Raw genomic sequence first — 12,585 nt, forward strand, 5'->3', positions numbered from 1 at the left:
AAAATGAACAAAAAGAACCAAAAATGGAAGAAAATTTTATCTGCATCAAAACTAAGCAACGTCTCCAACTTTGTACTGCAAACTCCAAGTAAACACAAACAATTGAATTAAAACACAACTCCACCGCCCAAAAACCCAGTACAATGCTACTTTTCTGAATTTTCTATAATAAAAAGTAGGTAGAAAAATAAACACAGCATGATGGTTCTTTTCTAATCCTCAGGCACCTCTCCAGATATATCATCCCATCCAAGGCATGGTAAATTAAAATTGAAGGCAACAGAAAAAATAGTATCTTCCACTACAAGTCATCAGCTAGATATATCTTCTCCATCAATAAAGTTATGAGACTTCACCTCCCAAGGAGAAGAAACCAATTTCTTTTCATGTGTACATCCTCAGTAGGCAGCACAGGTCTTTGTACATAACCAATCGAAAAATATTTGCTAGTGACTTCTCAAGACATCTCCTTTTATTTATTTATTTTTATTCTTTTTTTTTCTTTCTTTCTCTTTGTTTTTTTTTTTTTTTTTTTTTTTTTTTTTTGAGATGGAGTCTCACTCTGTTGTCTAGGCTGGACTGCAGTGGCACAATCTCGGCTCACTGCAACTCTGCCTCCCAGGTTCAGGAGATTCTCCTGCCTCAGCCTCCCAGGTAGGTGGGATTACAAGCACCCACACCACACCCAGCTAATTTTTGTATTTTTAGTAGAGACTGGGTTTCACCATGTTGGCCAGGCTGGTCTCGAACTCACCCACCTCAGCTTCCAAAAGTGCTGGGATGGGATTACAGGCATGAGCCACCATGCCTGGCCAACCCATCTCATTTTTAACAAATACAAGTAAATAAATAAATATTTGCTAAATTAAATTGTTACAGCTCAGCAAGCCCCTCCCCCTCTCCCAACACACACAGAAACCCTAGTTTCCAGGCTTCTGATCTAAGAATACCTTCTCATGCACGTTTTATAAAAGCTAACTTTGGCTGAGATTCTGATGCTGGTAGCAAGAGGGTCTGGGAGACACCCATCCCCACACAGCCATTTACCTGGGGGCTTGGGGTTTGTTTTGAAGCTAGAAAGTAGTTGGGAGATTTCTGGGAATGAGAGAAATAGGTGGACTGTGGAAGCATGGAAGGGCAAACATGCCTCTCCTAGCGTGACCTAATGTTAGGGCTCCAGATATCAAAAGAGCCTGTGTCCACGGAAGACTTGGAAAGGAAAACAGCTGGCATGAAGGCCAGTCCCTCTGCTGACCTGTGGTGCAGCTTCAGCCCCCTGGGAGCCAGGGGGCCCCCCAGGGATAAGTGTCGTACCTTGGAACCAGCCAGGGGAGATGGGTTTCTCACTGAGGACACAGGGGTACAGCATCCTTGGATGGTTTGTGGGTAACCAACCATGAAAGAGAAGCCTCAGTAAAAGAAACCAAGAGACTTAGTCCTGCACAGTCTTCCCTGAGGACATCCCATCGTGGAGGGCGGTGTCACAGGCAGGGGCAGGGAGGATCAGGCAGTCCTGGCTGGACCTCTCTGATAAACTGACAATCTGATAAATGCCTGGGACACACCTGTGTTTTCCGTTGTTTTCCTAACCATCTGAAAAAGTACTTTCCTTTTCCTTGTTATGAATACAACGAGAGACGGGAAATTTCTCAAAGAAGTTGCCAGCCTTGGTACTGAAGACATGGGAATAAATAATTTCCTTTTCATCTTTTCTTCCCTTTGCTCCTCCAGCATGCTTGGTTCCATAATAAACATTCCATCTCAAATGATCACCATGCTGTGTAAGACAAGTGGTCTGGTTTATCTCCACATTTACGTATGTATTGGCTTTCTCACGCTCACTCTCTCTCTCTCTCTCTTTCTCTCTCTCTCTCTTCCCCACCCCGCCCCCACCCACCCCCATCCTCCTCTCTCTTCCCTCTCTGGTTTCCTCTTTCTCTCTCCCTATAAGAAAATGTTGCCTACAAAGCTTTTAGACTTAGCAAGAAAATAGCATACTCAGCTGGACAGTGGCTCATGCCTGTAATCCCAGCACTTTGAGAGGCTAAGGCAGGCAGATCACTTGAGGTCAGGAGTTTGAGACCAGCCCGGACAACATGGCAAAACCTCATCTCTACTAAAAATATATTTTTAAAATTAGACGGGGCTGGTGGTGTGTGCCTGTAATCCCCGCTACTTGGGAGGTTGGGGCATGAGAATCGCTTGAACCTGGGAGGCAGAGGTTGCAGTGAGTCGAGATCACACCACTGCGTAAGCAACAGAGCAAGCCTGGGCAACAGAGCAAGACTCCAGCCTGGGCAACAGAGCAAGACTCTGTCTCAAAAAAAGAAAGGGAAAGGGAAAGGAAGGGAAGGAGGCCAGTGCAGTGGCTCACACCTGTGATCCCAGCACTTTGGGAGGCCGAAGTGGGCGGATCACTTAAGGCCAGGAGTTCAAGATCAGCCTGGCCAACATGGTGAAACCCCATCTCTACTAAACATACAAAATTAGCCAAGCGTGGTGGCACACACCTGTAATCCCAGCTACTTGGGAGGCTGAGACATAAGAATCGCTTGAACTCAGGAGGTGGAGGTTGCAGTGAGCTGAGATCATGCCACTGCACTCCAGCCTGGGTGACAGAGCGAAATTCTGTCTCAAAACAAAAAAAAGAAAAAGAAAATAGCACACTCAACATGTGGATGCTCTTCTGACTCTTTGGGGCCTGCATCAAGGATGAAAGTTCGTTCCTCACCCTGTCCTAAAGGGGATGCGTGCCGTGGGGCTATCCTGAAGAATTCAGTTCAATGTGCCGTCTGCAGCCTATCAGCCAAGAGTCAGAAATACCATGAGGCCACAGCTCCATCTCACCCACCCCCTCACCAGCCCCTGCTTTCCTGCATTCACCGAAACACTTGCCTCTGTCCCTCAACATTCCTAGAACCTTCACTGTCCTCTGAGGTCAGCGATGTATTTAAAGCACTTGTTTTCATCCTGTTCCCATCAGTAAGATTTAATGTAAGACACTCAGAAGGGAAATTCCACTCTCTTTCCTTCTGGGAAATGAGCACCTACATTGTCCAGACCCAAATCCTTAGCCTAACACATCTGCCAAAATTCAAAAGTTCATGATTTTACCGAAATAAGGCCACACACTTCTTAGGCAACCACGCACGAGTATCTCTGCACATCAACACATAAGCTTCTCTTTTTTCCTCCTTTTATAAAAGAAACGGGTTGTTGTTGTTTTTTTTTAACTCTTTCATAAGATCAAAGCAACTTGATTTTTTTATGCTTCTTTAAAATTACAAATCCTTTAAAGTGAGTAGAGTTGGAAAATAGGCATCTCAATGAACATTAAACAGCTCAACAATGTCCCCTGGTGGCCATGAGCACAAAGAGAGGGAACTTGAGCCACTGAAGCTCTATTCAGCCTACCAAACAAGGAGTAAGTGTCTCATCAAGATGAAACCCCCTCCCCTTTACTCAAAAAAATATGCAATGGTCCTTCAAACCAGAAAAGCACAGCATCCAAATATGATAAAGACCACAGAATAGGAAATGGAGACGGAGTCGCTATTCATTTTAATAAGTCACCACAGAAAGAAATGCCCAGACTGAACACCACTTGTCTCTCCAGCCCAAAATGTGGGGAATTCTTTCTGGTAGCCAGAATTCATTGCCTAACCAGACATCTCCTCAACACCAATACCACCCACTGGCTGTTATTTTAAAATTTTGGGCTGTTATGCTATCTATCAGTACCATTCTTACCCACTGAGGGTTGAATGTAAAACATACAGACAAAAATCACTGTCTTCAGGAAGCTCCTATTTTAGTGGGAGAGAAAGAAAATTTAAAAAAAATAAGTTTTTAGAAAACAAGCTCTAGGCTGGGCACAGAGACTCATGCCTATAATCTCAGCAATTCGGGAGGCGAGATGGGAGGATCACTTGAGGCCAGAAGTTCAAGACCAGCCTAGGCAACACAGGGAGACCCTCATCTCTACAAAAAATAAAAACAAAAAAATCCCTTTTGTAATTAGCCAGGCATGGTGGTGAGCGCCTATAGTCCCAGCTACTCAGCAGGCTGAGGCAGAAGGATTGCTACAGCCCAGGGGCTCAAGACTGCAGTGAGTTATGATTGTACCACTGCACTCCAGCCTGGGTGACAGAGTGAGACCCTATCTCTAAAAACGAATAATTAATATTTTTTATTAATATGAAGCTCTATGAAGAAATTGAAGCAGGGTAAGTAGATACAGAGTACTAGCGTGGAGGCTGGTGATGGCAGTTGAGCAGGCAGCTGAACAACTATGGAGAAGCCATATGTTGACAGTGTCCCAGGAAGTGTGAACTGCAGATGGAAAAGTCTGGAGGCTGGAAAAACTTTGACCCATTTAAGGAACTGCAAGAAGGCCAGGGAGACAGCTGATGCTTAATGGGAAAGGAGGAGAGCAGGGGGAGATGAATTAGAAGTAGGCAGGGGCTAGATGACATGTCCTATGGTGAGGAACTTGGATTCCATTCTAACTTTAATGGAAACTCACTGGAGAGTTTTGAGCTGGTGCTGACATGTTCTCAAATGCATTTTTAAAAGATCACTCTGAGTGCTGAGTGATCTTTTGAAAGTTATGGTGAAGACTAAGACTAAGGTCCAGCGTGGGAGGTATATAGGCAAGAGAAAACCAGTTTGAAAACTACAGCAGGAATCCAAGCAAGAGGTTGCTGTCTTGGATTAGGGTAGTTGTGGAAAAGGCACAGGTGGGGAGAAGTGGTGGAATTCAGAATATATTTCAGACAGCAAGCCAACAGGGCTTGTTGACAGATTAGAAATTTGGGGATGGGATAGAACCAATTAGGACTTGTTTTTAGCCTGAACAATTGGGTGAACAGAAATGCCAATAACAGACAGAGAGTAACAGATAGAAACAGAGAAGCCTGGGTGGAAACTGATTTGGGGGCGAGGGCAGAGGTGAGAAATCACAAGTTCCGTTTGATTTGCCTATTAGATGTTCAATAGGACATGTGTAGAAGTTGGGTGGATATATGAGTCTGGTGCTCAAAGGAGAGGCTGGGACTAGAAATTGATCTTTGGAAATCCTCTGCATATAGGTAATAGTTATAGCCATAAGACTGGTTGAGATCACCTAAGCAGAAAGGGTAGATAATGAAGAAAAGGAGGCTGAAGAGGGGTCATAAAAGTAGATGGAGCTAGCAAAGAAGACTGAGAGGGGACAGCAAGGCAGAAGGAACCAAAGCTAAGGGAGAGGGGGTTTCAAGAGGGAGGGAGTGTCAACGCTATTGAAGAAATCAGGTAAGAACAAAACTGGCCATTGGATTTGGAAAGACGGAGACCAAACGAAGAGCCTTTCAGTAAAGCAATGAAGACGTATGTTTCCCACGTGGGATGAGTGAAAGTGAGAAAAGGAGGTAGGGCTGTGGAGCCTACAGAACAGCCATTTCTTTCAAGGAGTTTTTATAGAAAGGGGCGGAGAGAAGGCAAAGTAGCTGAAGACAAATATGGGCTCAAAGAAGGTCTGTTCATTTTTTCTTTCTTTTCGTTAATAAGGGAGATGTTGCAACATGCTAGGCAATGCTGGGGATAATTCTGTATTGAGGGGAAGTGCTGATCAGGGAAGAAGGGATGGGATCTAAGGCACAAGTTGAGGGGATGGCAGCCTTACACATGAGCAGGGACAGGAGGGGAGGCAGAACAGGATGCAGGGAGGAACGGCAGGGCTGAGCGTGGTAAGTCCTCACCTGACTACTTCTAATTTCTCAGTGAAATAAGAATCAAGAAGCTAATATGCTTAGTATTTGCTCAGAGCATGTGTGAAGTGGGGGTCACAGATGTGAAGAGGGAGGAGAAAATGAGTGGAAAGTGAATTTACTGGGGCCCTATAGCTGGAGGACTGCAATCATTGTCCCCTGATAGTAATCTACTTTTTTTTTTTTTTTTTTTGAGATGGAGTTTTGCTCTTGTTGCCTAGGTTGGAGTGCGATCTCAGCTCAACACAACCTCCACCTCCTGGGTTCAAGCAATTCTCCTGCCTCAGCCTCCCGAGTAGCTGGGATTACAGGCACCTGACACCACACCCAGCTAATTTTTGTATTCTTAGTAGAGATGGGGTTTCACCATGTCAGCCAGGCTGATCTCGAACTCCTGACCGCACATGATCCACCCTCCTCAGCTTCCCAAAGTGCTGGGATTACAGGTTTGAGCCACTGCGCCTAGCTAGTAATCTACTCTTAAAGTACTTGCAACAGGATGCCAACTAAATATTACTGAGAAAGAAACAGCCACAAGCATTTTTTGTTTAAGTATAAAGTATTTTAAATGCTTTAAATATCCAGAAGCTATACAACCAACACCATGGACACACTACCCACATTTCATCAATGCTGACATTTTGTTTCAGGTATCTTCCCCCTCCCCCTCCCCACAGACCTCCCCTGCGGTTATCAGGTATTTTTTAAGAATAAAACATAACAGGCTGGGCACAGTGGCTTACACCTGTAATCCCAGCACTTTGGGAGGCCGAGGCAGGTGGATTGCTTGAGCCCAGGAGTTCGAGACCAGCCTAGGCAACATAGTGAAACCCCGTCTCTACAAAAAATACAGAAATTGGCCAGGCATGGCGGCCTATACAACTATAATCCCAGCTACTCAAGAGGCTGAGGCAGGAGGATCATTTAGACCCAGGTCAAGGCTGCAGTGAGCCATGATCGTGCCTCTGCACTCCAGCCTGGGTGACAGAGCAAGACCCTGCCTCAAAAAAAGAAAAAAGAACAAAACATAACAGTCACAGAGGCGCCTTAAAGGCACCTCTCCAATTCCATGTCCTTCCTCCTCTCCCTGTTAAAGTTCATTATATAATGATAAAAAGCAACAGTGTTCCTCTTTATCAGGACCTATGAACAATTCTGTGGTAACTTTGTTAATCCAAATGCTGTTATTCAAGATTTACCTGTTATCTGGGTTGTCAGGGAGATGACCACAGGAAGTTCTGAAGACAGAGCCCGGAGACTGACATTGTAGTTGGTACCCGGACGCAGGTCCAAGCACACCTCGGGATCTCGGCTGCTGCTACTGATATTAAAGGTCATTTCCTGGGCAAATTCCTTCTGATACCATCTCTGGCCCCAAATGTGGAACTGAAACATAAAAAAGCTCACTGGATGAATGGTTGGCCTAAAAGGCTTTAGATGCCTTGAAACCTCCCCTTTTCCTTTTTCTTTCTTTTTTTTTTTTTTTTTTTTTGAGATGGGGGCCTCACTCTGTCACCCATGCTGGAGTGCAGTGGCATGATCTCGGCTCACTGCAGCCTCAACCTCCCAGGCTCAAGTGATCCTCCCTCCTCAGCCTCCCAAGTAGCTGGGACCACAGATGCATGCCACCATATCCAGCTAATTTTTGTATTTTTTGCAGAGACAGGGTTTCTCCGTGTTGCCCAGGCTGGTCTCAAACTCCTGAGCTCAAGTGATCTGCCCACCTCGAATCCCAAAGTGCTGAGATCACAGGCGTGAGCCACTGTGCCCAGCCCCTTCCCGTTTTCATGAGCTTTCTTCCTCTCTCTCTGGACTCTAATGTTTCTTCAAAAGGTGAAATGCAGCAGTAAGCAAATATTAGAGTTGCAATACTATAAATATTGTACTTAAAATATTATTTGTATAATAAATATATTTTTAAATAAAAACACACGAAAGGCTGAGGTCCCAATACTGGCAGCTTTCTCCTTATTCTCACACATACAGTACACGTACACAACAAGAAAGTATATTGGCAAAACTGCAGGAGCAAGGACAAGAACATTTTCCTAGAAAGAATATTAGGAATGCAAACTAAGCACGACCTCAATTAGAATACTCGTAGCTGGTCTGCTAGAACCTGAGAACGGTCTTTCTCCTCTGCCTGCCCGCTTCTGGTGACCCTACCCTTTCCTTAACCACCCTGACACTTCGGCCAAGAGACACCCTTTTGTTCTTACTTAATTTCTTCTAGTAGAAGCTCATCCCAGTCGTCCCCCCACTTTTTTTTTTTTTTTTGAGGCAAAGTTTTGCTCTGTCACCCAGGCTGGGGTTCAGTGGCGCGATCTTGGCTAACAGCAACCTCCACCTCTTGGGTTCAAGCTATTCTCCTGCCTCAGCCTCCTGAATAGCTGGGATTACAGCCACTACACTCGGCTAATTTTTATATTTTTAGCAGAGACAGAGTTTCACCATGTTGACCAAGCTGGTCTTAACTCCTGGCCTCAAGTGATCCGCCTGCCTCAGCCTCTCAAAGTACTGGGATTACAAGTGTGAGCCACTGTGCCCAGCCACTGTCTTTAAATACACAGAAGTGGCCAACTTCTTGCTTCTTGATGCAATTGTCACAGTAAATCGTCTACTGATAATGATAGTTGTAGATGTAGATTTTTAGGTTTGTGGGTATTTTTAAGCCTCCCACATAAGACAACCATCTATAAATACAGTAACTTTCAGTCACTTACTAAATACATCTCCTCCATATCAGCTGTCTTGATGCTTCTCCATCTCAAGCAGGTTTCATTAAATCCTGAAATGTTACTGATGGTCTGTTTTACTGCAGTGGAAAAGAAATGAGAAATCAATTTACGCTCTATAGAAAAAATGCTACCTTTTAATTGAGCCATTTTTCCAAGGATAAGTGTTAGCATGAGTTCAACAGTATTTTAATTTAGAAATTAGTGGTAGCAGTCTCAAAATAATACCACTTTTATATCTAGGTAAACTCAGTCTTGATGAAAGATTTCAGATCCAAAGATACCTAATCGGAGGACCCCTCTTAAGAATTATTTGAGTGGGCCGGGCACAGTGGCTCACGCCTGTAACCCCAGCACTTTGGGAGGCCAAGGCAGGCAGACCACTTGAGGCCAGGAGTTCGAGACCAGCCTGGCCAACATAATGAAACCCCATCTCTACTAAAAATACAAAAACTAGCTGGGCGTGGTGGTGTGTGCCTGTAGTCCCAGCTACTTGGGAGGCTGAAGCAGGAGAATCGCTTGAACCTGGGAGGCGGAGGTTGCAGTCAGCAGAGATTGTGCCACTGCACTCCAGCCTGGGTAACAGAGTGAGACTCTGTCTCAAGAAAAAAAAAAGAAAAAGGAAAAAAATTATTTGAGTCTATTTACTGCAAGCTTCCTTGGCTTACTAAGCTAAAATTACAACTATTTGTCCTGGACCTTGTATACCCTCATTTATACAAATAAGTGTCGGTTTGAAATTCTGAGCTAAGAGCAACATTTCAGCAGAGAATTGCTCCTTGAGGAACTGAAAAAAGTGCTTTGAAGCAATCAGGTTTTTCATGAGGAAAAGAATAGGAGGTGGCGGGATTCTCTTGGTTTGGGCTTCCTTATCTCTTGTGAGCAAAGAAATATTTCTTGTCCTCTGCTCAGTTTCATAGTAATCAATCTAAAAGACAGTTCAGATCTGATACAGTTTAATGTGGAGGTACGCCCATCCAAGTAGTCAAGAAAGACTATTTATTCAAAACCCTGACATCAGAGGTTACTTCCTTCAATAATGATCTCTGTCCCTAAAGTGGAAATAACAGAGCAGACTTGCTAAGAAGTTTCACAGGAACACCGTGATGATTAACGAGTGATAAAGACAACTCCCAAATTACCTGAAAAAAGGAAGGTCTCATGAAAGGTAAGGCTGTATTTTGTAACTCCCTGTCCTGACAGGTTCCTACGAATGAAGCCAAGTTGGTAGACACGACTCCTCTCTACGGATTGGGCAGCTTGGCACAAAGAAAACCTGTGCAAGTCACAAGCTATACCTCAAATGTTGCAACACGGAGCAGGTAGGGAACAGGAGGCAAAGATGAACAGGTGGTAAGGAACAGGAGGAGTACAGATGATTCTAGGTTAATGCAGACCCACAGCTGGGTAGAGACAAGTTTGGAGATTAGTAGTAGTGGTCCAAAGTTACACTTCTGAAACTTTCAAAATACAAATAACTCCAATAGTATTTAAACAGTTCTAGACTATACAAAAAGGTGGAAGGGTCCCCAAATCATTTAATATGACTAAATAATCCACAATGCCCGACCTGTACAAGGATGGCACAGCCAATCACTAAACATCCTATGCCAAATTCACTTGTTGATATAAATACAAAAATCCAAAATAAAATATTAGCACAAAGAAGTCAGTAGTACAAAGAACAATACACTACGACCAAAGATTTATTCCCAGAATACAGAGAGTGTCATTATTGGAAAAGCTATTAATAGGTTAAAAGAGAGAAACCATGTGGTTACTTTTATAAATGGAACTGTTAATACATTTAATATACTTTGTTAACTTGAAATCTTAGTGAGCTAGGACTTCATTTGACAGAAACGCCTTAGTTTAATAGGGTTTATAAGAAACCACCACACTCAGTAGTAAAGCAATTAAGCAATTTCTAGTAAAGTTAAGAACAATACAAGGATGTCTGGTCTTGTAGCTATTACTGAGCCTTATTCAAGAGATTCTAGACAATGCAGAAAAAGGCAAGAAAAAAAAAATGAGCTATAAATGCCATAAAGAGCAACAAATGATGCAACTGCCAGTAAATCTAAGAGACTCAACTAATCAAACATGAAACTGTTTGAAAATAACAGAAAGGCAACATACAAAAACTGATCATTTTCTATCTATCTTCAAGAACAAGTATGGTAGGTTAAATAATGACCCCCACCCCTCACCAGCATGTCTACATCCTAGTCCCTGGAACCTGTATGTCACCTTACATGGCAGAAACACTTTGCAGAGGTGACTAAGACAGTGAGATTATCCTGAATTGTCCAGATGAGCTCAATGTGATTACAAAGATCCTTATAAGAGAGCAACAAGAATATAAGAGTTAGAAGATTTAAGAACGGAAGCAGAGGTTAAACTGATGAGCTTTAAATATGGAGGATGGAGCCACAAGCCAAGGAGTACAGGCAGGATCTAGAAACTGGAAAGGGCATGGAAACAGATTCTTCCCTAGATACCCCCCGCCCCTGAAGAAACACAGGCCTACTGACACCTTGATTTCAGCTTAGTGAAACTGATTTCACACTTCCAAGCTCCAGAACTATAAGACACTAAATTCATGTTGTTTTTTGTTTTTGTTTTGTTTTGCTTTTTTGAGACAGGGTCTTGTTCTGTCACCCAGGTTGGAGTACAGTGACCTGATCATGGCTCACTGCAGCCTTGACCTCCTGAGCTCAAGTGATCCCCCTGCCTCAGTCTCTCGAGTAGCTGGGACCACGGGCACACACCACCATGTCCGGCTTATTTTTTATTCATTTTAATTTTTTTGTAGAGACAGGATCTCTATGTTGCCCAGGCTGGGCTTGAATTCCTGGGCTCCCACCTTGGCCTCCAAGCAATCCTCCTACCTCAGCCTCCCAAAGTGCTAGATTACAAATGTAAGCCACTGTACCCAGCCCTCATGTTATTTTCTGCCACTAAATTTGCAGTAACTTGTCATACCAGCAATAGAAAACTAATACAAGAAGTAGCAGAATATAATAGAAAAATAAAAAGATCCGTATTCATGAGACGGGATATCACAAGCAAACTTCAAATACCTAGAAATAAACCTAACTAGAAATGTCCAAAACTTACACGAAGATTTTAAAGATTTTTTTTTTTTTTTTGAGATGTAGTCTCTCTCTGTCACCCAGGCTGGAGTGCAGTGGCACAATCTCAGCTCAGTACAACCTCTGCCTCCTGAGTTCAAGCAATTCTCCTGCCTCAGCCTCCCAAGTAACTGGGACTACAGGCATGCACCACCACACCTGGCTAATTTTTGTATTTGTAGTAGAAACAGGGTTTCACCATGTTGGACAGGCTGGTCTCGAACTCCTGACCTCAAGTGATCCGCCCACCTTGGCCTCCCAAAGTGCTGGAATTACAGGTGTGAGCCACTGCCCCCAGCCACCACAATTATTTTCTTATCTCATGGAACTAGTTTATACTGGTTGAAAAAGCTTTTACAGACCAACATAGATATTAAATTTTAATTGTATATTATAAGACAAAAATATAAGCAAAATTAATTGAGACATTCCTAAAATTTCTTCACGGTCAGAATATAACAAACACTTCTCAATTAAGAGTTGTTGGTGTCTATATTTTTCCACATAATAACATCCTATGTGCTATCTATCCAGAGTTTGGTGAGGCAGTATTTCTTCAAAATGTGCTCTTTTTTTTCCCAGAACTTTCTCGCCATCCACTGACACCCATTCTGATGCTGAAAGTTGATCTTATACTTTGCTGTTCTGTTCCCATCGCGCTTTACATATTATAACACTATGTCTCAATGTCAAATCATAATGTAGCTTTTTGGAAAAAGTTTTAGTAGGCACCACTAATGTCCGTAACTAAATAGAAGTGACAGCACTATGAGCAACTATGACCAATATGATGCATAGATGGACAATGACAATTATGTTCTTGGCAGCCACCTGACTGACTGTATAAAAATTGTAGGATTTCATAGATATCAAAATGTGAAAAAAATATGCCTCTGAGAATCAATAAAACATAATATATACAAGCATATTAACAGTAGCATTGTCTGTAATAACAAAAACTTGAAAGGG

At 43.1% G+C, this 12,585-nt stretch overlaps 1 protein-coding gene across 6 annotated transcripts in view; it reads right to left on the reverse strand.

Moving 5' to 3' along the window:
- SUSD1 (sushi domain containing 1) overlaps positions 1-12,585 on the reverse strand; it is a 136,681-nt gene that overhangs the window by 30,546 nt on the left and 93,550 nt on the right. For 4 of the 6 annotated variants that reach the window (XM_019034269.4, XM_063696663.1, XM_004048444.5 and 1 more), the window contains exons 11-12: positions 8,471-8,562; positions 6,947-7,133 (exon numbers count right to left, since the gene is read on the reverse strand). The exons of the other annotated variants lie outside the window; for them this stretch is intronic. In XM_019034269.4, coding sequence (XP_018889814.3) covers positions 6,947-7,133; positions 8,471-8,562 — 279 coding nt within the window. The remainder of the gene's footprint in view (positions 1-6,946; positions 7,134-8,470; positions 8,563-12,585) is intronic. 6 annotated transcript variants of the gene reach the window in all.

The sequence above is a fragment of the Gorilla gorilla genome, chromosome 13 (genome assembly GCF_029281585.2).
Source record: "Gorilla gorilla gorilla isolate KB3781 chromosome 13, NHGRI_mGorGor1-v2.1_pri, whole genome shotgun sequence".
In the NCBI taxonomy this organism is placed as follows: domain Eukaryota; kingdom Metazoa; phylum Chordata; class Mammalia; order Primates; family Hominidae; genus Gorilla; species Gorilla gorilla.